Source organism: Meles meles, chromosome 1 (genome assembly GCF_922984935.1).
Source record: "Meles meles chromosome 1, mMelMel3.1 paternal haplotype, whole genome shotgun sequence".
In the NCBI taxonomy this organism is placed as follows: domain Eukaryota; kingdom Metazoa; phylum Chordata; class Mammalia; order Carnivora; family Mustelidae; genus Meles; species Meles meles.
Window position 1 is genome coordinate 39,520,701 of NC_060066.1, and position 25,248 is coordinate 39,545,948.

The 25,248-nt window shown below is 37.5% G+C and overlaps 1 protein-coding gene across 6 annotated transcripts in view; it reads right to left on the reverse strand.

Moving 5' to 3' along the window:
- Positions 1 to 429: 429 nt before the first annotated feature.
- MTDH (metadherin) overlaps positions 430 to 25,248 on the reverse strand; it is a 58,531-nt gene continuing 33,712 nt past the window's right edge. For 4 of the 6 annotated variants that reach the window (XM_046004223.1, XM_046004215.1, XM_046004236.1 and 1 more), the window contains 6 exons: positions 23,056 to 23,154; positions 16,486 to 16,610; positions 10,733 to 10,840; positions 6,865 to 7,002; positions 4,186 to 4,342; positions 430 to 3,561 (listed from right to left, as the gene is read on the reverse strand). In XM_046004223.1, coding sequence (XP_045860179.1) covers positions 3,491 to 3,561; positions 4,186 to 4,342; positions 6,865 to 7,002; positions 10,733 to 10,840; positions 16,486 to 16,610; positions 23,056 to 23,154 — 698 coding nt within the window. In that variant the 3' untranslated portion in view covers positions 430 to 3,490. The remainder of the gene's footprint in view (positions 3,562 to 4,185; positions 4,343 to 6,864; positions 7,003 to 10,732; positions 10,841 to 16,485; positions 16,611 to 23,055; positions 23,155 to 25,248) is intronic. The other 2 variants (XM_046004253.1, XM_046004246.1) reach the window with 1 other exon arrangement.

Consider the following 25,248-nt stretch of genomic DNA (forward strand, 5'->3'; position numbering starts at 1 on the left):
GGATTCCTGACCCTGCGGTATTGGAGCAGCCCCAGACCGCCTTCCCAACTTTTACACGCACAAGAAATAAAACTTCAATCTTGTTTAAGTCACTATTGTTTGGGGACACTAATAAATAGTGCCAGATTTGAGTCTCATTTCTTTAACCTAAAAAGCTGATGCAAGTTAGACATTGCACCTGGTGGCGGTTCTGTCCACTGCTAAGATGACAGTCAAGTGGAAGAAGGTTCCCACGGAGAACATCACGCGTCACAAATGGCTATTGTACGAGGTGCTGAACTCCAAATGACTTCCCACTGGTAAAGCCAGCAAATGCATATATGGTTTTCGAAAGAAGCATCAAGAACATCACAAACTAATTGCCTTTAGACTAGCTTAAGATGCAAAATGACTGAAGTCCCTTCCCATAAGAGAACTGTTAACGAGCAATTTAAACAAAACAGAAATGATTTTTTTATTTACAATACTCAATGCATTTTACAAATAACATATTTGCATTCCCTAAGTCTTTTGGAAAGTAATTCCAGTTTGTGCAATGAGTTTACAGAAAGTCTTAAGACATTTCTTAGACATCTTACACCTAAATTCTCAATTTTGAAAGATATTTCACATGTTAATAGAAGACTGTTTTTAATTAAGAAAAACTAAACTCTGTAGTTAAATATTGCCCTTCAATTATTTTTAACCCCAATACAAACTGGATTAGCTTGTGAAATAATACCATTAGATTGGATAAATTATTTCCACTGCTCCCCCCACCCCCAAAATGCATGCACAAAGTAAACATGGTAAATTACATTAACGACATTTTATTTCAACACTTTTTTTTTTTTTTTTTTGGACTCTCTCAACTATTGTTTTGCTCAGTCTGGGGTACAGACAGGTAGGATTCTAGTCCAGGGAAATCCTAAACCCTGCTCCCGAACAGGGAAGGATTTTCAGTAAGCATGTGGAGACAGGTCAGGATTAGGGAGATTTCTAGGGTTCTCTGAGGAGGCCTCGTTTGCTAATCAGTACAAGGTTTCCCTTCAGGCCTGACAAAGCCTAAAGGGATCAGTTACCTCCCTACTGACAGGTGTGGGGAGCATCTAATGTAAGTCACAAAAGGACAATAGGCTTCTCCCTTTTCCCCTCCTCTCTGAATCGCTACCTTCATTTTGGTGCCTTCTGAGGTGGACGATGGAGAACAGTTCCTGTGTTCAGACCCAGAAACTGATTTAATGCCATATAAAGATCTGGAACGGGTAAAGAGCAATGAACAATGATACTTCAATTGTGCAAGAGTTTTCATCTCATGCATGTGAAAGAAAATTCCTTTTATCACTCATAGCTGCCATCTCTTAAAACATAAAATCCATGTCCTCGCTCTGGAGCAGGAGAGGAGAGCCAGCGGCATCTCCACATGGATGCACCCGTTTGGCCACGCCTTTCTCCATCTCCACACCAGCTCTCTCCTCACAAGACAGTGTCTCTAACATCCGCTGTAGGTGGCTGTTGGGGAGATACGAAGCCAGAGAAATAAAGTCCAACGTTTGACACAGTCAACAAAATTCTAAGATAAAGAAATGGTGAGGTAGAGTTGAGAGAGTTCAACTGATTTTTCTGAGCATAGATCTTTTGGCACATTCTAAAATTATACAGACTCCTTCTCAAATTCTCCTCTGTGACACCTTTACAAAGTGCTGGCAACTTCAGGAATCCTTGGACCTAGTTAGGAAGTATCTACGTAAAGCTCACAGAATAAAGTCATTTGAAGAAATGAATTCCTGGCAGTTGAGCTTATTTACCCCAATATTGAAGCAAATAAACACAATGCTATCCGTTTGCTGAATTTATTTAAACAAATCAATTTAGAAATCTCATAGAATGAAACAAGACTTCTGACATGTAAACATACTGCTGTGTTCCTGAAACAGATGGTAACACCTGATAGAAGTTACTAATCGCTTGTTAGGAAAGCTGTCCGTTAATAAGGCCAGTCTTTAGCAGTTACTAAAACCATTGTGTTTCTTCAGCTTTCCTAGTGTGACGATGCAATACTATCAAACCACAATCAGATCTAATAAAGACAAGATTGGATGGACAGATCAGTACCATTGGTTACAGCTGTTCAACAGTTTCATTCTTGGCGCCACATAAAAACAAGCCAATCACATCAAATAAATCATGGCTTTTTTTCTTTATCACAATTCACTAAGTGATGTTAATTATGGTCCTTGTCAAACACGTTTGGTAAAGGCTATTTACAGTGTACATGGCTGAGCATGCACTATTTATAGTTACAAAGATACCTGCCAATTTATTACAATAGAATTACACAGTGCCTGAAAATGGTGAAACATCTCACACGTCATTTAAATCAATAGTTTCAAGCAGAAAACGTTCCTTATTTGACCACGATTGCAATAATTACATGAAAATTCTTATAAAAACACGAATCCCCCTCAAGAAATTGATGCATATTCTACGCACTATAGGTTAAGGCAGTAAAAAAATGTATTCCTGATAACTGGAGGTCTTGACAATGTCAATTAAAGCTGTCTGACTCTAGTTTTTCATTCTCCATCATATACTCAAAGTTCTGTCTGTATGACTAATTTGTGAAAGGTTTCATTTTTAAAGTCGAAGAACTATTAGCAATGAAGAGAAGAGTTGACGCTGGGAAAAAGGAACTGCTGGGTAAAGGGAGAAATGTTAAGTTGGACTTGGCCTGAAAGTTTCCAAATTCTAAACAAGAGCATTATTTGTAAGTCTGAACCTTCAAGGTATAAAACAAATACATATAGTTTACCTTTCTTAATTTAAAATATACTAAACTTTGAACAATTCAAGTAATGTAAGACTATCAAAAATAACTTCATAAGCCATACAAGCATCAACTGCATGTTCAATGCTTTAATTAAGAACTTTTTAAAAATTGTAAACTAAACCATAAGTTTAGTTAACAAATGATAAATGACCTTTTATTTGCACTTGTGATTCCTTTAATACAAATTGCTACCAACGTATATGTAAAGATATGGCAGATTATGCACTTGATCAAAGCACTTTGATTTAAGCATAAAACAGATTCAAATGGTTTAAGTTCCGTGCATAAGATCGTAGATGCTGCCTACGCACCCGCAGGCAGCCCTCTCTCTAATCAGAATCCTTTATTCCTCAGTTGCAGATGAGACAGGGCACAAGCTGTTGTAAACAGGGCACTGCTGTAAAACCAGGATAGTATTTTTAGATTAAGATCGTTCTTGTTCAATTGAAAAGACTTTCCCCCCAAGTGTCTTCCAGCACTGGAGTATATTCTGCTGACCTCTGAATTTCATAAATTAACTTTCCTTTGATTCCATTTTTACGGTGGTTGTGTTCACAGTTTTGTTTTAAAAATTGGTTTAAATTTATATAAAACTCTGTACATGTTCACAAATTATTGCATAAACAGCATAATCTTTCAGACAGTGTTTGCAAACACATGTCCAATTCAGGAAAAATATATTCACGTTTCCCGTCTGGCTTTTTTCTTCTTTTTTATTTGTTTGGGAGATTCCCAGCTAGTTTCAGGCTTGGCTAAAGGGACAAAAACAAAGAAAAAACAGTAGTAAATACTATAATGTCTCAAAAATACAAAAGTTAACATCAATGAAAACGTGCTTTGAAATCCACTAAAAATGCTTCAACCTTAGGGTTTAAGTTTTCAAGTTCCAGAGACATGTTTCGTAGGTTACTCTACGGCTGCCATCCTCTTTCCTTCGAATCCCAATGTATTCTATTGGTTCATCACATGGAAGATTTCTCACTGGTTTTGATCTAAAAAACCCATCATTTAATATGGCTCATCTAAGTAATGAAAACGAAAAATGGGCAAAATGGACATTGCAGGTAGCTGAAGGGAGAAAAGGAGGGGAAAAAAGGCACAGAACCATTCACAGTCCCAAGAACATGTGCATGGAGAAAGGGAGGGACCAGATGGACAAAGGATCTATCAAATCCTCTGCCATCTCTGTCTCTGGCCACCCCCTCTTGCTTAGAGTGATTTCAGTCTCCTGGCCCTCACAGCTGAGGTCCATAAGGTTCCAAGGAATCTAGCCTTTGCCAAAGAAGGACGGACTACTAATCGATTAGACTTCTAAGATATGAAGGCTTACAACAGTACAAAAACATACAAAAGAACCAGAAGTGAGGATTACTTACTCTGTGAAGGAGGCACACTATTTTGCTTAGTATTTGACTTGGATTTATCTGACTCTTGTAGCATCGGTGGCACTTGGGAAGAGCTCTTGTCAGAATCACTTTTTGATAAAGTAACAGATGGCTCCGTAGGAATAGCGGGTGGAAGAGTCTTGAGAGGCTATTTTGGAATAATATTATCCTCAGTTCTTTTGTACAAAGTTTCAAATAAAATTAAATATCACAGGAACAAGTAAACATTAAACTCAGCGGAAGCACTACAACTCGTGCCTGCCCTCCAGTGGCAGAAACAAATAAATCTTTACCTACAATAGCCATCAATGTAAGTGATAAAAATGGATTAAGAATGTTTACAGAATCTCAAACAGGAATGAATAATTCCATTTTCATGAACCTTTACATTTTTCTTTTTATTACAAATAGAACGATTTTATATATTTTAGTGATTCAATGTTCTGTGTACTTCTTACCAACTCTTAATTCCTCAAAACTTTTTCATGTGGAAGAAAAAAAGAAAAAAAGAAAAAAAGCTAATTTCTGAACTACCAGTAGATGATGCTTCCTTCTCTTTTATTTTTTTTTTAAAGATTTTATTTATTTATTTGACAGACAGAGATCACAAGCAGGCAGAGAGGCAGGCAGAGAGAGAGGAGGAAGCAGGCTCCCTGCTGAGCAGAGAGCCTGATGCGGGGCTCGATCCCAGGACCCTGGAATCATGACCTGAGTGGAAGGCAGAGGCTTTAACCCACTGAGTCACCCAGGCGCCCCCTTCTCTGCTTTTAGAAAGGTAAGGCAAACTCAAAACAGGGCAGCAATTGCTTCCATTTCCTACCTATGGAAAGTGATGGTCTCAGACAAAAGAAAACTATGGCTACTACCATTAAAGGAAGCAGTAAAACTTGGGTCCAGATTTTCAGAGCTTTATCCAGTCTGGTAGTGAAATCATAATGCTAAGGGCCTAGACTCGTATGCTCTGCTTCTCCTCTCCAACCTGGAAGCAGAAAGGCCTCCATGAGGCCTGTGAATGCATGGTCAGGAGAGGTAAGGATGGAAAGTCTAGTCTTTGGAGTGCCTCTTGAGGCAGTAACAGAACAGGAGATCAATTCATCCTTAGCCTTACTTATTATCATCATGATTGGATATGTAAACAAGGGTAAATGATGTTCCTCTTGCCCTTTGTTCCTTCAGGCTCTCTGGGTGTAAGAAAGCTCAATGGAAAAGGAACTGAGAGGAGGAAGCTGTGTGCATGCAGGTAATTACAAGGATTCCTTCCTTCTATTTCAGGTACCCTGAAGCTGCATGTGTCTCGCTCGGTTCAGCTTTCTTAGTGCTCTCTATATTTATTTCATACCCCAAAGTTTTAGTATTTATTTCCAGTATTTTCCCCTCTATTCTCTCACTTAATCTATGTTAAATCACAGAAGGACTCGAAACAGTCTTTACAAAATGGCTTCTGAAAAAGACTTATTTTGATAAATAAAACATCAAAATGTCAAATGACCCTTTGCAGCCCTACAATTAAACCTATGCATGTACTGAGACCACATCCTTACATCTCAAAAGGGAACTCTTAGGAATTAAAGCATCAAAAACAAATAGGAAGTATTGTTAAGATTTTATTTTAGCACAAGACTGTTAACAATTACTTCATTTAGTAACCCAGGTTCTTTTTCCTTTCTTTTTTAGATTATATTTTTAAGTAAACTCTACATCCCCCGTGGGGCTTGAACTCACAATCCTGAGATCAAGAGTCATATGGTGTACCAACTGAGTCAGTCAGACGCCCCTGTAACTCAGGTTCTGGTCTGAGTCTGTTTCATTAAATATGTACACTCCACAGAGGCAGAGACTGTCTTCACCTGCTTTGATCTCTGATACATCCTCAAAACCTCAATTACTGTGTGGCATGTAGTGGGTTCTCTACATTTTTTTGAATGAGCATATAAATGAACCGTGCAACTCTAGCAGGATTTCATAGATTTCTGTGCAATTTACCTTTTTTTTTTTTTTTTAAAAGATTGATTTTATTTATTTGACAGACAGCGAACACAAGTAGGCAGAGAAGCAGGCAGAGAGAGGAGGAAGCAGGCTCCCTGCTGAGCAGAGAGCCCGATGCGGGGCTCGATCCCAGGACCTTGGGATCATGACCTGAGCTGAAGGCAGAGGCTTTAACCCACTGAGCCACCCAGGTGCCCCTAGAAATCAGATTTTAAAGAACTATGTGTCACTGGCCTAGATCTTTTGTTAAAATGGTCCTTTCTGACACATCAAAATTTTTTACCAATGGCACATATTTCAAGAACGTGTCACCAAATTTTAAATAAATATTACATTTGAAAGGCTGGATTTCAGGAAAATGCAACCAGTGACATTTTCTCTAAGCAATCTATCCCCTGTATGTTTGGGTATTTAATAGGGGAAAATACAGTCTAGTAGTTCTGGTTTCACCACTGATAGTTACGCAGCTTGGGACAAGTTATTTAAGCTTTCCAACCTCATTTACATGATAGATCTTACTTTTCTCATGGGGCTGTTATGAGGGTTACATTAGTGTATTTAAAATGCTCAGCATTTTATTAGCGATTAGCAACGCTTAGCACTTAGTGTAACTCTGATAAAATAGGAGTTAGGGCACAATTCTCAAGTCATCAAAATTTTATTCCTTAAATACCAAAAAATCACCTGGCTATTTTTGATGAGTGCTTCAGCTGGATCACTAGTGCTTATGGTCTTCAAAGAAAAAGTCTTTTCCTGTTTTGGACGGACTTTAGAGGTATTCACTGGAAGCTCTTCTCTAATCTCTTTTTCTAATTCTGTATCCTACGGAGAAAAGTAGTCTATTACATGATATAAATTACTCTTTTTTACTAATTAAAAATTGATTTGGTTTGTAGTATTAATGTGCAGAAGATATTCCAAGAAACTAATTTCACTTCAGTAACTGTCCAAACAGTTTAACAGAGCATGTAACAACAATCATTTAAAGATTTAGAATATACAGACACATCTGGAACAACAGTAATCATCTCTGCTCTCCCCAGGGACTTAAATCAATTGGGAATTAAAAACCAATATACTCCCATCCCCAAATGTAAACCATTCTAATTTACTAAACCAACTCAAACAAAATAAATGAGAATTTTTTTCTTTTAGACAAAATATACAGTGAATTGGGTGATACTTGAACTAAGACTTTAGAAATAACATTTCACTTAATGACTTCTTCAAGGAACAAAATATTTGTACATAAGTATAATCTGTAGATAAACGAGGCTGACATAGCAGAAAGTACATTTCAGTTCTGGGCAGCTGTAGTCTAGCTGTGTAGTGTCAAGGACAAATCATTTCATTTCCCTGAACCTTAGTTTCTTCCCTCAACTATAACATAAAATGTGCCTAGATAATTTCTAAGGTCCTATCCAAGCTTTAACATTTCCATTCTTAAGTCTTCAGACTTTATTTTATTTTTTAAAAGATTTTAAAAGATTTTACTTATTTAACACCAAAAGAGAGAGCGAGAGAACATAAGCAGGGGGAGCGGCAGAGGGAGAGGGAGAAGCAGGCTCCCATCGCAGGGCCCTGGGATCATGACCTGAGCTGCAGCCAGATGCTTAACCTACTGAGCCACCCAGGTGTCCCAAGGCCTTCAGACTTAAAAAAAAAAAAAAAAAAAGAAGTTTCAACAAAGCAATTATAAAGCACATTACATGCTTAGGTATGTGAACCAAATATGAACTAGAATATATTAAACAGGACCATCATTGCTCGCTGTATTGTTCTTTAGTCAACACACACACATGAACAACTGGCTAGGATGAGCTTGAAAGTCTTTGGCCAGTACTGGTAGTTTATAAAACTTGTTCAGGATGGTAGTGGGTTTGAACAGTAATGGAAATTTTATTGTGAATTTAAATGGAATGAGTAGCTCTGGAAGCACATATGTAAGATTTGTAATCTGTACAAAATTAATGTGAAGACATCAGTTAGTTTTAAACTAAACTATACTTGAACTTAAGTAAAGATGCCCACCAACCATGCATCCTCAACTAAAAAGAACCAATTCCCGGGTGCCCGGGTGGCTCAGTGGGTTAAGCCTCTGCCTTCGGCTTGGGTCATGATCTCAGGGTCCTGGTTTCAAGGCCTGCATCAGGCTCTCTGCTCAGCAGTGAGCCTGCTTCCTCCCTGCCCACCTGCCTACTTCTCTGCCTATCTGTGATCGCTCGCTCTCTGTCAAATAAATAAAATCTTAAAAAAAGTAAAATAAAAAAATAAAAAGAACAAATTCCCAAATATATTACAGATAGGATACTATGGTCTATGAACCTGACAACAGAATTTCATGATGTCTCATTTAATTCTCTAAGCAACCTCCACAGTTAAGCCACTTGTGCAAAGACAAACAAACAAAAACTAGTAAATGACAAAACTGAAATTTGCATGAAGCTCTAACTCCAAAGCCTGTATATCTACTGTTATTTATTTATTTAAAAGATTTATTGATTTGAGAGAGAGAGAGGGAGAGGGAGAGGAAGAGAGAGTTTCCAAGCAGACTTGGCAGAGAGCCCGATGCGGAGCTCAATCTCGTGACCTGAGATTATGACAGAAGCCAAAACCAAGAGTCAGATGTTTAACCAGCTGTGCCACCCAGGCACCCCATACTCAGTTATTTTTTTAAGATTTTATTATTTTATTTAGACAGAGAGAGACACAGTGAGAGAGGGAACACAAGCAGGGGGAGTGGGAGACGGAGAAGTGGGCCCCCCACGAAGCAGGGAGCCTGATGTGGGGCTTGATCCCAAGACCTTGGGATCATGACCTAAGCCGAAGGCAGACGTTTAATGACTGAGCCACCCAGGCGTCCCCTCACCATTATTTTTAAAAACATATCAAACATTTTTAAAAGGAGTATCAGAATACTGAAAGAACTTTCACAAGTTAATGACCTTTGCCAGTAAGTTGAAATATATAGATGACATTTATCCCACAAAATTTCTTTTAAAAGGAACTCACCTAATCCACAAACCAGAAAGTAGTCTTAGTAAAGGCTGTAATTTAAGTCACAGAAGTCCAGGAAGAGTTTGGCTAAACAGAGCTCAGATAGTACGACCAACAAAAGACAACTGTCAACAGTTCTCATCAGTTAGCTCAGCTAACAAGTGCCCTTATTACATACATAGTTTTAGATTTTCACATCCATTGGTCTCAGTTACGTTAACCTTAACACCCAACTATTATCGTGAGAAACAACCAGTACTGAAAATGGATTAGTGTCACTTACGAGGGGCTGTGCTTCCCTCAACAAAGAATGAACGCAATGTGTATTTCCTTAAAAAGTCTTATGCAGCAACTTTTCCCGAAGAGAACAACAGAAAGGAAAATTACTCTGTAGGCTATCCTCTAGGAACTCTGGCTATCTCCTACCTTTAAAGGAATAAAAACAACTAGCCACATGGCTATAGGTAAGGAATAAGATTTTCTAATTTGTAATGTAATGGTGATGCTGCTTTCAAAGAGAAACCCATGCTTCTAGTAATCTAGTATGTCTGCATTAAAATAGCTTTGTTTCCATCTCTACTGTAATTTAAAAAATTTCCCAATAGGAGAGAGCCATGGAAAAAAAAAAAAAAAGGAAAATGGAGGAGTAACATATGTTGAAAGTTTTTTCTTTCTTTTAAAGATTTTATTTATTTGACAGAGAGAGATCACAAGTAGGCAGAGAGGCAGGCAGAGAGAGAGAGAGGGAAGCAGGCTCCCTGCTGAGCAGAGAGCCCGATGCGGGGCTTGATCCCAGGACCCTGAGATCATGACCTGAGCCGAAGGCAGCGGCCTAACCCACTGAGCCACCCAGGCGCCCCATGTTGAAAGTTTCTGTCAGAAGCCGAACAAGCAGAAGATTTTAAGACGCTAAAAATGGAGAGCAAACTCAGAGTAAGTGACACTCCACTTGTGACCCACATGCCTGTACTGAGCTAAAATTCTAACTTGCTAAATTTGTTATTCAAAAGGCATTTCTGTATGTGAGAAATATTGTACCTTTTTTCCATTTCACCTTAATATAAACCAAAATGCATCTAATTTAACTTATTACTTTTGGGTTTACACCTTTGGTATGATTTTTTTTTAGAGCAGTACAGTTATTATTACAATAGGATACAGAAAATCTTTAAAACATTCTGTGACTTTTTGGGGCACCCGGGTGACTCAGTGAGTTAAAGCCGCTGCCTTCGGCTCAGGTCATGATCCCAGGGTCCCGGGATCGAGTCCCGCATCGGGCTCTCTGCTCAGCAGGGAGCCTGCTTCTTCCTCTCTCTCTGCCTGCCTCTCTGTCTACTTGTGATCTCTGTCTGTCACGTAAATAAATAAAATCTTTAAAAAAACAAAACAAAGCAAAACAAAAAAAAACCATTCTGTGACTTTTTGAATGCTATGTAAGTACACCTATCTCCTATATTGTGTCTTTCATCTACACAGTCTTAGTATCTACATATTACCTTTTCACATTTGAGCAGTAGGTGCTTAGCGAATGACATCTGTCGTTTTGATACTGTACCTGTGCAGGAGAGTTATCTTCACCTTGCTTCTTCTTTTTCTTTTTTTTCTTTTTAGATTTCCCAGTTGGAAGAGCTCCCTCTCCCTTTTCTTTATCATCATCTGAAACCTGATGTTAAAAGCGAAAGTATTCAAGTGAACCAATTGGTTTAGTTTTCATTATTCACAAATTATGGCAAAATTTCATTCATTAGGCTCAGTCTTTATCTCCCAAACGCTAAGTAAGAATTAGTACTGAGTAATAAAATGAATCTAAAATTACATATTTAAAAAGAACAAAGTACATGGAACTTCATTCTCCTATTGTCTATGATAGACCACTTTTTTCCCCTATATCTTTCATCACTCCCTGCACAGTAAATTAGAGAGCTGTGCAAGACTTGGTTTTTAAAAACTCATTGGATAAATGACTGTTTTATTTCAGAGTTTAAATGCAGAACTATCTGCAATAAAACTGAGTTTAACCCTGTTAAGAGAATGACAAGCTACCAAATGGGAGAAAATATTTGCAAACCATATATCCAACGAAAGACTTGTGTCTAAGACTACCTAAAGAACACTCAAAACTCAATAGTAAACAAACAATCCATTTAGAAAATGTGTAAAAAGATATGAACAGACATTTCATGAAAAGAGGACAGGTGGCAAAGGAGCACATGGAAAGATGGTTCAACTTCATCAGGCATTAGGGAAATGCAAATTAAAATCACAATGAGTTCACTACACACCTATCAACACCTCAAATAAAAAATAGCGACAAGCAACTGCTGACAAGGATTCAGAGAAATAGAATCACACATTTGTTGTAAACAGGAATGTGAAGGGATACAACCACTCTGGGAAACAGTTTGGCAGTTTTTTTTTTTCAGTTTGGCAGTTTTTAAATACATTAAATATGCAGCTATTACACAACCCAGCAACTGTACTCCTAGCTACTTATCCCAGAAAAATGAACACTTATGTTCACACCAAAACGTGTACACAAATGTATACAGCAGCTTTATTCACAATAGCCCCAAGCTAAGAACAATCCTGATGTCCTTCAACAGAATGGTTAAACGAGGTGTATCCCACCACGACTACTCAGAAGTAAAAAAGAACCAACTCATGATGCACACAACAGTTTAGATGAGTGTCTAGAAAATTATGCTGAGTGAAAAAAATAACAGTATGAAAAGGTTACATGCTGTATTATTCTATTCATAGAACATTACTGAAATGATAAAATTATACAGATGGAAACAGATTAGTGGTTGCCAGGGGTTACCAGGGGGTTGGCGACAGGAGGAAAGACAGGGTGGCTATAAAAAAGGGCAACATGAGGGGTCCTTGCAGGATGGGAATGTTTTCTGTACCTTGATTGCATTAATGTCAATATCCTAGTTCTAATACTGTACTGAAGTTCTTCAAGATGCTACCAACTGGGGGACACTGGATAAAGAGCACAGGGGATCTCTCTGTATCATTCTTCACAAGTGCCTGTCACTCTACAGTTAGCTCAAAATAAAAGGCTTTATCTAAAAAACTGAACTTGAGATGGAAAGTCACTGAAAGTAACATGCCGCATGACAAAAGCAGTGAATTAGACCAGTTTAATTAGTATTCATGACAGCCCTTTACACATATCATGTAGTTGGACTTTTCCATGAAAAAAATGCTTTTTGTTTCTTTTGCACAGATGACAGCCAAGATTCCTAGCCTATCCTTCTAGGACGAGATAATGGGGTAACTACAATTTCTCTGCTCAGCAGCATAGTCATTAGGATGACTTTGGAGGTCTTGTGAACCACCAAATAGTTCACAGAAATTACTAGCAGATGGAAAAACAAAATCTTATACAACTTAGCTAAGAGATGTTTAGTACAAGTTGGTTGCCAGTTGTGGAGAAACCTCCATAGAAGTTTCATCATAAGCTCATAGTGATTAAAATACCATGTGAAAAAATGCATCCTATAAGGAATATTCAGGTCACAGGGACTCTGGTCAGTCTGTTTCTCAGCCACTTATCATCCAACTGTAAGAGACATGTAGTTCCTTATGGAAAAACACTATTTTTGCTCATGGGGAAAAAGGCTGGAATCAACTCCACACCACATTTTAACTCACACAACAGAACCGACATTTTGCCACATATATTTTAGATTATTAAACATTACTGATAAACTTAAAATTCCTTTGCAGCCCTTCCCAATTCCCATTTCCACACCATCTCCCCTTGGAATAAACCATTACCATAAACTTCTTTTGTGTTCATCCACTCAGGTTTTTTATAAATTCTTATGTGTTCACACATACAAAATATATAAATGGTATCATACTGTACACCTCTCTGTAAACCTGTCCATCATTTCACATGTTTTTGAGATTCTATTCATGTTGATATTAATTGTAACTTATTTCATTGATTTTTAACATCTAATATGTGACTGTACAAACCTATCCCATTTTATTTCTCCATTCCTTTACTGATTGGCATTTAGATGGTGCCCCATTTTTGCTAAGAAAAATGAAAGACGATCTCTGAATATGTTCTCAGAAAAAGAACTGCAATGATATGTAACAGTCTTTACTCCATTCACTGATTCTACTCTGTAATTCTGATGATCGAGCATAAGGAAGTTTTAGTTAGAGAAACAGATTTTTGGTTGCACATTCACTAAATACATTAAACAAATATCAGAATGATTACTGTGTGTTAAGATACTGTACCAGGAAGCTTTTCTTTCCTAACAGACTTTATTTTTTAGAGCAATTTTAGGTTCATGGCAAAACTGAGCAGAAGGTAGAGATTTCCATATACTCTCTACCCCCACACAAGCACAGCCTCTCCCACTATCACTATCCCTCCCCAGAGTGGTACATTTGTTACAACTGATGAGTCTACACTGATACACGATTATCCCTCAAAGCCACTAGAGCTTACCCTAGGGTTCACTCTTGGTGTTGTACATTCTACAGCTTTGGGAAAAATGTATAATGACATGCATTCATCATTACAGTGTCTATACAGAGAAGTTTAACTGCTCTAAAAACCCTCCATGCTCTACCACTCATCCCTCTCTTTCCCTAACCCCTTCAACCTTCATATTACCTATCAACTACCCCCTCTACACTTATTTACACTCTTAGTAATAAATCCCATTTCCTTTTTTTTTTTTAAAGTGATTTTTAAAAGATTTTATTTATTTATTTTACAGACAGAGATCACAAGTAGGCAGAGAGGCAGGCAGAGAGAGAGGAAGAAGCAGGCTCCCTGGCAGAGAGGCCAATGAGGGGCTCGATCCCTGGGATCATGACCTGAGCCAAAGGCAGAGGCTTTAACCCACTGAGGCACCAAGGTGCCCCAATAAATCCCATTTCTACCTCTTCCTTTCTCTGGTCTCTAAAGATCAGAGGTACTACCATTCTATTATACTAAAGGCCAACCCACAATCCACTCATGTCCAAGGTTCCCCCACCTCTACTGCCAGGATCTTATTCTACTAACCAAATCTCCCATTTATGTTTAACTTTTACTTTAATCTAGATCCTTTCCCTCTGGGTCTACAAGTAAGTTAAAGCAGGGGTTGACAAACTACAAATCTGGCCTGATGCCAGTTTTTGCAAATAAAGTTCATTTCCATATTGTCTATGGTTGCTTTTGCACTACTGTGTATGGAACTTTAATAAAAAGTCTACCAACGGGGTGCCTGGGTGGCTCGGTGGGTTAAGCCACTGCCTTCGGCTAAGGTCATGATCTCAGGGTCCTGGGATGGAGCCCCTCATCGGGCTCTCTGCTCAGCGGGGAGCCTGCTTCCCTTCCTCTCTCTCTCTGCCTGCCTCTCTGCCTACTTGTGATCTCTGTCTGTCAAATAAATAAATAAAATCTTAAAAAAAAAAAAAAAATTCTACCGACCCTGCACTAAAATCTCTATCATTAAAACACAAACACCACGTGCCTGGGTGGCTCAGTGGGTTAAAGCCTCTGCCTTTGGCTCGCGTAATGATCCCAGGGTCCTGGGATGGAGCCCCACACTGGGCTCTCTGCTCAGCAGGGAGCCTGCTTTCCTCTCTCTCTGCCTGCCTCTCTGCCTACTTCTGATCTCTCTCTCTGTCAAATAAATAAATAAAATCTTTAAAACCAGACCAAACCAAACCAAACCACACAAACACCCCCAACAAAATCCTTCCTGATACTACAGTGTGCTCTCATCTACTACCTCTCCTCTATCCAAACTTACTTTAGAAAAACCTTGTAATTGTTACTATGCTTTTCTAACTATTTTCTCAGCTTACTGCAATATGGTTTTTGGTCCAAGATTTCTAATAAAACTGCTCTTAATTACCAGGGAGCAAGAGTCTCAGCCTCTGTGACCCAGAACTCTCTTCTCTCAGTCTCTTACATAGGTTTTTTCCTCATTAAATGTTGGGAGTTTCCCAGATCCCTATGCTGATCCCATGGCTCTCTCAAGTACGCAGATTCTTCCTAGATATTTCACCTACTCTCACAGTGTTTAATAACCAGATACTGATAACGTCCCAACAAATCTTTTCCCTGAGCTTTAACCTGGCACGAAACCGACTTCTCTTAGGCATTTCAACAAAACGATCTGCATTTAACATATCCTAAATGGAACCAACCACTGTTCCCCCAATTAACTAGCCTTTGCTCCTGTATTTTCTCTGTTGGGAGGACTACTTCCACCTTCCCAGTTATCCAAGCTAAAATCCTGGAAGTCATTTTGATGACTCTTCATTTTCAAGAGATTTTGATGACATTCAATTCTAACCATACGTTCTGTGGATTTTATTTCAATGTATTTTTCAAGTCTGTCCTGTTTTCCATGTACCATTCTTACCACTACTGCCATGGACTACTAAGCAACCTCTAAACTGGTCCTCCTGCCTTTTCTCACATATGCCTCCACTCCTTTTTCTACATGGGCTGCCAGTGTAACCTAGTATCTTCAGAGACTCTTTGACTTTTCACGCTTATTCCTACAGCCAACCAGTCGCAGTCTGATCAGCAGTTTTGTATCTCTAGTAAACACCCACTTTCACTTATTTTTTCAAAGCTATCAATTTAGTTCATTATCTCCTACCCGATTCATGTAATTGCCTCTTTAACACTTACCCCAAAATAGTACAAAATAGCTTCCCAAGCTTGTCTTTCCACTGCATCCAGCCAGATTTCCTAACCCTACTGATTATTAGGTTATTTCTAGTTTAAAAGCTGTCGACAGGTTATCACTTACAGAATTTCACAAAAATGTAGCAAGGTATGTATCATTTCCTTTTATTTATTTACTGAGTGCCAAGCATTTAGTTGCTAAAGCTCAAAAATAAAAACTTCATGGTCCCTTTCTTTAGGGAACGTATAGTCTAGAAGGAACGTACCTTTCATCAACTAATTCCACACACATGTGTATTATTTACCTCTCCACTAAATGATTTACTATTTTCCTGCCTTGATGGCTTTTTCATGGTGTTCTCAGTTCTCAGTTTCCTCATTCTTCTGATGAGGAAAGGAACTGTATTTTCTTATCAGTGCCTAATAGTGCTTTCCACATACCAGAAACCTCAGTAATTTGTGGAAAGAAAAAACAGTGATACAGAGAAGGCATGCAGGCGTAAGGATTGAAGCAAATAAAATCAGAATGGCTCGGAAACAATTCTACCACTGGATGTATTTATAATACAGAATGTAACCCCTAATAATTATAATATAGTTGGGTGCACAGAGAAATAGACATACCCGCCAATGCCTTTACTCACTTTTTGATCATCAGGAATTGGTTCCTGGGACTTTAGAAGTGAAGCTCTTTCTTCATCTACCCAATTTCCCCACTCTTCTGCTGGTGCATTCCAATCAGAGCTGGGATCAGCAGAAGACAGACCATCTAAAATTTAACAGTGTGAATTAGGTATCTATCATTTCTGCCAAAAACTAAAATGCAAAAACTAAGATTCCTTATGTTGAACTAAGCTATAATTTTAAACTATTGTTCTTCCTTCCTTCTCCCAAGCACATTTTAAGAGCTAGAAGAAAACCCAATATCATGGTAAAAATGTTTGCCCCACTTGTGCTAGGAACATTATATGGCTAATCAATGGAATTCCTGAGAAACTCTAGAAAACTTAAGAATTACCCATTTAATTTCACTCTCCCTAATTCCTTTGTTATCAACCTCCTGAGTTCAGTCTCTTTGTACTGTTTATGTCTAACTTGGTCTGGTTCCTGGTCATTTTTCCCCTTTGGTCATTCCATTTTTGTATTTGATTTATTTTCTAGGGTACATATCAGTAAATCTTTGACAGCAGTGCCAAAATTATGCTCCCATCCGTCCTTTTACACTACACCTCCTCCCCTCCTTAGGAGCTTTTTAAGATTAGGTTCTTCTTCAAATTCATCAAGTCATGACAGAATATGTAATTTCTATTTCTAAAAATTTCCTATTTTTTTTAGAAATAATTACTTTATGACTTTTAATGGCTGTAACCCCTTCTTACTTTAATATTTAATCTGTACCTTCTTACATTTTCCAGATTATTCAATGCTACTTTGATAATTCCAAAATATTCAAGTCACATTCAGGGCTTCTATGATCTACTCTCAAGAGTAAATTTTTATTCCAGACTTTTAGATTCCTTTCTTTTACTCTAGAAGGCAAAGAATTTTACCTCCTTTAGGAAGCTATCACTTGCTTATTCTATAAAGGGTAAAACGGTCTTTGGCTTTATCCTGGTTAAGTAGCTCTCAAAGTCAATTCTTCTCTCCTCTCCCTGGATTTCAGAAATGCTTCCATATCTACTTCTGCAATGACTACTTACAGCCAGGTTTCATTTCCAGTGGTTTAAAGATGATAGGGGTTAAGCTCTATTTCTAAATGGAGAACAAGTAATTCTAGCACTGCTTTATTGAAAAATCCAAGCTTTTCCCATTAATGTCAAATGCTACTTTTATTAACTACTGAGTTTTTTCACATACACTTCAGTCTGTTTCTGGAATTTCTATCCTATTTCACTGATATATTCTTGGGATGGTGTGCCTTATGTAACTCTGTATTACATTTCAGTAACTTGAATGACATCTGCCTGATTCTTATTTTCTTTGCTATTCTTATTTTTTCATGTGAACTCTAATATTTTTATTTAAATGGGAGGTGTTATGATACCTCATGAAGGCTTTAAAAACCTATGTTTTGGAAGAATATAATGACCTGGGAAAATGCTCACAGAAAAAAAATAGACAAAATTGTCTTTAAAACATGATCCCAAATTTGTATGAGAAAGAGATTAATGAAAATAATATAGCAACAACAGATATATCTTAATAGCGAAAATTACAGAAATTTCACATTAAGCACTTAATATATACTAGAATTTGAGCTGGGTAGGTACTAGACATACAAAAATTAGTACAATATAATCCCTCACCAAGCCCCCCAACATGGAGCTCCTGGTCTTATCTATTCAGAGATGAAGTTAGGTAAGTACAAGAGACATTTACATATAGAGTGAGACTTTCTGTCACAGGCGTATGGAAAGAGAAGAGGGGCTAAACCAGTAGAGGATGGAGAGAGACTGAAAACGTAAGAATTGATAGTCTAGTGGAGGAAAAACATGGAACAAGTGATGACAACCATGAAGTATTTTACAATAAAGGAAGTCCCTTCCTAATTTGACTACCATGAGCAGGAATGCACAGGCAGCACTACACAGTATTAACACAGGGGTTAAGAGCATGGACCTTGGAGTCGACCAGATCTACATCTGAATACTGATCTACCACTTAGTAACTATGTGGTATGGGTCAAATTTCATTATCTTAGTGGGTTATACACTAACTCTACAGGATGAGAAGATTATACTAGATACACCTAAAGCAGTGCATTAGCAATGCAGTACATGCTCAGTGAACAGTAGGTGTTGCGTTTATGTAGCACTGATGACATTAACAAGAGAAAGCCAGTTTCTAAGCTACCAGGCATACACAACAAAGAATTTCTTTTTCTTTCTGTCTTTTTTTTTTGTTTTTAAAGATTTCATTTATTTATTTGACAGAGAAAGACACAGTGAGAGAGGGAACACAGTAGAGGGAGTGGAAGAGGGAGAAGCAGGCTTCCCGCAGAGCAGGGAGCCCAATGTGGGGCTCAATCCTAGAACCCTAGGATCATGATTCAAGCCAAAGGCAGAAACTTGACTGAGCCACCCAGGTGCCCCTAAAAATTTATTTTTTTTTTTAATATTTTATTTATTCGACAGAGAGAAATCACAACTAGGCAGAGAGACAGGCAGAGAAAGAGGAGGAAGCAGGCTCTCCATGGAGCAGAGAGCCCGACGTGGGGCTCGATCCCAGGACCCTGGGATCATGACCTGAGCCGAAAGCAGAGGCTTTAACCCACTGAGCCACCCAGGTGCCCCCCCCCCTAAAAATTTATTTCTTACAACCCCGATAAATCTCTCAGTAAGATACATTTGGTGTGTCATAACACAGAAATCATTTTTACAAGTATAGAGACATCTAGTAGACATCTGGAACCAACTGCTCATCTTACATTAAGCATTCATTAAGAATACTGTTAGGAGACCTGAATGTCACAGGTTTTGTTTAGACCTTACAAATAAGAAATGCAGATTTGGAAAACTGCTCTCTATAAGCCAGGTCTCTAAGGCCTCTGGCCAGAAATGACACTTTATTTTCTTTTATAAGAAAGAAAGTTTAGATAAGTGGGTGGGCAATATACTAACATAAAACTATTTTCTTAATAAATATGGTGGTGTGGAGGGATAACAGATAAATATCTAGTGAAGTATTTCATAACATTACTTTTTTAAAGGCTTAGATAACCAAAAAGGTTGGGGGAATGACAGCAACCTATGGTTTAACTTCTGTAAGAACATTAAGAGAAGCACAAATCTCTATTGGCTTTATAAAGGTTTATGGTGATTTTTTTCCAGGTTTATTGATTTCAGGTTTGTTCGCTTGTTTTTGTATTAACTGGGATCAAATAAATCTACTTTATAAATCAATAGATCACCTAAACATAAAAGTTGTCACCAGGAGACTTCTAAACACATAATTCTTAAGATTCGTGGGCCTAATATGCTAATAAACTTTCCTTTAAGGAAACTATGCAGTATAGTTTAATTCACTGGATAGTTTTCTCCATTTATAAACAGAGTAACTTCTAATTTCCCAAAATTCTCGCATTGGTTTGCAGGTATCTTTTCAAATAGTTGTATTAGTGTCTTTTCAAAATGGTAAGGGACTTATCTATTTAATTTGCTTGAATAATGTTTTAGGTTTAAGCATCTCATAGCTAATCACTTATTTTATCTCAGTAAAAAAAAAAAGGCTGTCAGCCGTTTTTGGTCAGAACTTATTTTAGTATTAACTTTAATTCAACAAAACAATTATGTTAGAAAGACTCCAGTGTTCAAACAGACAATACTAATTAACTCCACTGAGTAGACAAATGTTGCCCCAGAAGAATATCAACAACACCACAGCACTGACTGAATATTTACTGTATAATCAGGCAGTGTTCTAGGTGCTATATATATACTTCATCATTTAATTCTCTCACAGCTGTGGGAGAAGAACTATTCTTTTTACAAATGATGGAACTGAAGCATACAATGACCATGCTACACACCTGTCTAAGGGTAAAGTCTATTCAAACCCAAACAGATGGTCCTCAAAACTCATGCTCTCAACCCCTTAACTACGCTGCAGCAAATTCATTCGCTCTGGTGTGCCAACAAAAACAAAATTCTATCAAAATCGGACTTGTTACAGGGGTTATGATGATGTTGTTCCTTTACAAAGATCAAGACAACCAATAAGATCAACATTCTCTTTAAAAAAATGTTATCTTGGGGCACCTGGGTGGTTCAGTCTGTTAAGCGGCTGCCTTTGGCTCAGGTCATGATCCCAGGGTCCTGGGATTGAGCCCCATGTTGGGCTCCCTGCTCAGTGGAGAGCCTGCTTCTCCCTCTCCCTCTGCCTGCTGCTCTGCCTACTTGTGCTCTTTATCTCTCCGTCAAATAAATAAATAAAATATTAAAAAACACCAGACAACATGAGGGAATGAATAGCTGTGAAGTGTTTTACTTGATTAAGCTATTAAACTCCTCTGAGTACCCTCAAAAAAAAAAAAAAAATTAAAAAATGAATTAAAAAAATAAAAAATGTTATCTTCTGTAGTTTAGAATCTTAACTTTATATTTAAGCATGTGGGTAAATTCAATGCCTTTTTGTCAGGTAATGATGTTTATGCCTCAAACCAGATGGTCAGTATCTTAATTGGATCACACTATTAAATGTAAAGCTAGTGTATGTGTGTACATACACACACACACACATATACATACTCTGTGGATTAGTAATCTCAAATAATGACTCAAATGAGTCAGGCATCTTGTAAATTTAGAAGGAATAATTAAGTTCATGGAGTATCAAAATTAGCCGCATTAAAGATGATAACACAAAAAATAAAATTCACAGAGAAAAATGAGGTTAAAGAGAGACTTTGGACTGAAAAGACTTCCAATAGCCTAACCACTGAAAGATGGTGTTTCTGATACTTTTAACTTGCAGTAGTGTCCTGTGGATACATGCTTTTTTTTCAGTCCTTTATTTCAGCAGCCAATGACATGTTTTCCATGTCATAAGAACTCTAAAATGGATAAAAGTGGAGTTATTCTGTGCAGGCAGGGAAACCTAGAGCCCTGATGGCTTGGATGTCCTCTGCCTCAGCCCCAAGCTGCCTTGCTGCTCTTCTCTAGCATTCCTATAACCGCTCTTCAATTCTGTTCTGCACAGAGCTGATCATTGTTCCCAAAGTACAGAGACTTTTTTTCCCGCAAATCGTTATCTTCACATCCTTTAATACCTTAGGGATTTACATGGTACTGTGTAATTTGCAAAAAGCTTTGATGTTCATTCATTACCACATTAAAACCTCACAACGATCTACAGAAGTAGATGGGACAGATTATTTGCTCTTAAAGGTCAACTATCCAGATTCCAAGGTAAGTGCTGAAGTCCAAGCCATACGAGGTACTATGTATTAAAATAAGGACTAGAAGTAGGAAATACCTTCCCAGGTAGCCAACCCCACTTCCCTAATCTTTAGCCAGCAATTCAAGGCTTTTTACGGCCTCATCTACCTTTCCACCTTATTTCCTTTAATCTGCAAGAATTGTGCTTCAGTGAATGTATAGAGACTAAGTAGTCTACAGACTACTTTTTTGAACTGCGTTCCAAGTTTACCTCCGTGATTACAATCATCACTAAGGCTGGACCATGTGGTGATTATAAGAGCATGAACTCTTGTCAGACTACCCAAGTCTGATACCATTTCCTCCACTTAGCTAGCTGTGTGACCTGGGTTAGGTAAGTTTCTTTTGCCTCAGTTTCTTCATCTGGAAAGTGTGGGGGAAAAAACAGGTATCTTGTAGAACTGCTGTAAGCATTAAAATAAGCTAATAAAATGCACAAGACTTAGACCAGTGCCTGGTACAGTCAGCTATTTGCTTTTCTTATCATTATTACTACTGAACGCCTATGTTTTATAAACCACTGCACTAGGTAACGAGGCTCCAGGATTAATGGGAAGTTCCTAGTTTTAGAGGGTTTCAACTCAACTCTACTTGAAGAAACACAAGATATTCTTCAAGAATTTTTTTTTTTTGCACTGGCCAAATAGTGGAGAAGTCCACAAGGTAACAAATAAATGCTAAATAAATAAAAGGAAGGCTGTAAAAATTCTGAGAAAGGAGTTCATTTTGAGGTTTGAAGTTGCAGGGGAAAAAAGATTTTTTTTTTTTTTTAAGTGAAGATGGCGTAAGTTCTCTGAACATAAAAACCATATTCTTTTCCCTTCCTCTTTTTTTTTTTTTTTTTTAAACTAATTCTTGTCTTTAACCTTCCTAAGCTTCCAGTGGGAATCAGGCTAAGAAAATGATTTTATAATACAAAACTTGCATACCTCACAAACTGAAAGCCATTCCTATATATTATATTCATTCTATTAGACTAAAACTAAGAGGAGAAACAAAACATTCATTTAAAACAAAAAAATTTAAAATAAAAACTACAGAGCAACATAAGAACACATGTTTAAATATTGCCTCAATCACAAAAAGTTTAAATTTAAATTCTACAGATATTCAATCATCAGTTTACAAGTAGTATACACATTTAGTATTAAATTATATTACTATGGCCTAAGAGGTGAAAATTAGGATTAAAATTAAAACATAAAGCATGAATTTCGGGTGCTAGAAAGAAAATTCTGAAAAAACAAAAACAAAAACATAATTTTTAAAAGGACATACTTAACCCAGACCATTCATCATCGATATAGGGTTGATTACGGCTAACATCCCACTGATAATCAGAAGTGGTAGAATGAGAAACTGGCTCAGCAGTAGACCCTTAAATGAAAACGAATGCAATAAAATTAAAAATGGAATTTTCTAATGATGCTTCATAACAATAGTTCTATACTTTGCACACGGAGTTTAAAATTATTTTTTTCCCCTAAAAGGAAAAATTCAGACATTAGAAAAAGAGTTAAGGAAAAGTAGAATTGAGGGTAATTTCAGGTTAAGCATGATAATCATTTGATTGAATTAACTGACTGGATACTATATATTGTCCTTAGTATCAATCCATTAGATTTTGTCTTTTATAATACCTATTTTAAACTGATAATCTACAAATTTCAAGGTGAAAAAAGTTCCTTTATTTTTGTTCTTAATGAAAAATAAAAAAGCATAAAAGAAATCCTGAATGTTTCAGGATATGCCTATAACCTGAGAGAACCTTAAAAGAGAGAGCTAGAAAATACCTGGGTTTGCGGGAACGTTCTGCCTAAGAAAAAGTTAAAGAAACATGATTATCTAGAGAGGTGAGACAGAGGGAAGGGAAGCTGGTGGTTTAGAGATCAAGTTAAGTTCAGGTGCACTTAAAGAGAAGCGACTATTATCTTCTAAGTTCCTTCTGTCTTCATTTTTGGGGAGGAGGTGGGTTGAGAATGGGGTCACACAGTCTTTAGAATCTGATGAAAGCTGTGATGGACTACTGCCCACAACTTACACAAAATTTTGCAGATAATTTTGGGGGCACAGAAAATCATGGGTGCCAGGTCAAAAACCCTTGTTCTATAGCTATAAATTCATTTTAGAATGCAAACATAAGAGCAGGGATTCTCCATCAGGGATACCTATACCCCAGACCTGAATCAGAATTCCCACATGTACTAGAATCCTTGGGAGACTCTGATACTCACTTTGGATTCAGAGCCACTGATACAAAGAAATGGTTAAGAAAATCTGTTACCATAAAAGACTTATATACAATTATGCCCTCTTATAAAAGTCCTTCCTAACTTACACGTTTTCACCTGGTTAAAGATGATCTTACCAGCCTTCCACTAATATAATGGCTTGTTACACACTTAAAATAGTTACATATTTTTAATATAAATTTTAACAAGTAGAATAACCTTATCAATTCATGTATAATTAGCATATTAGCTGCTTATAAGCACCACAGTAACACTATAGCTATTTCCTCAGTAGCCCATGCTGCTTTCTCTTTCCCTGAATATATGAAGAGAAGAGCATCTGTGCTGTGCCAAGTCATCAAATGAAAGGCAATTAATTCCTATCTCTGGAACTGAAATGTAGTCTGTGAGAGCAGAGGTTGACAAACTACCACCCACAGGTCAAATGCAAACACTCCCTTTTTGTGTGACCCATTAGCCAAGATCAGTTTTTATATTTACAAATGACTTTAAAAAAATCAAAAGAATAGTATTTCAAAACCAGACACAGCCATCTGTTCATGTATTCTCTCTGGCTGCCTTCCAGCTATAGTATCAGAACTAAGTAGTTCCGCAGAGACAGCAGGGCCCGCAAAGCCTAAAATACTTATTACTGTGCCCTTAGAGAAAAAGTCTGCTGACCCCTCATTCTAGAGACTCCAGACACTGTGGAGCTACCTAATTAGTAAACTGGGTCCATGAATTCCACAGTGAACAAAAGGTTACAAGCTAAAACCTCCCACATTTACGTAGTATTTGTTAAGTACATTGCACTTCTTTATGATTAATCAAAAGCACCTCCATAAGTAATGCTGAAATGGTAACAGTTTATTAGTAACACTGTATTTTCTAAATCAACAGATACTCTAAGTAGAGTTATTATGTGAGGGCCTACATAACTTAAAAGGCTTACATATAAACTCATGATGAGTAAAGGCAAATAGAAATTGCAAGCAGAAGTATGGTAGAAATATACTAGTAACAGAAAAGTATCATGAGCCTGAAGGGAAGGCCTTCTATTTGTATTGTCTGTGTGCCAAGGAACTTTCAGTTATGTTAGGCCACAGAATCTAACTATCTTCACAAGAGAAAGGAACCAAGCAACCTTTAGTTAAGAATTTAGTCTTCTTTTCTTCCCTTTTATTAAGGCCTCTGCTACTTTATATTATATATTATTTATGTTGATAGCAGTACTTGACTA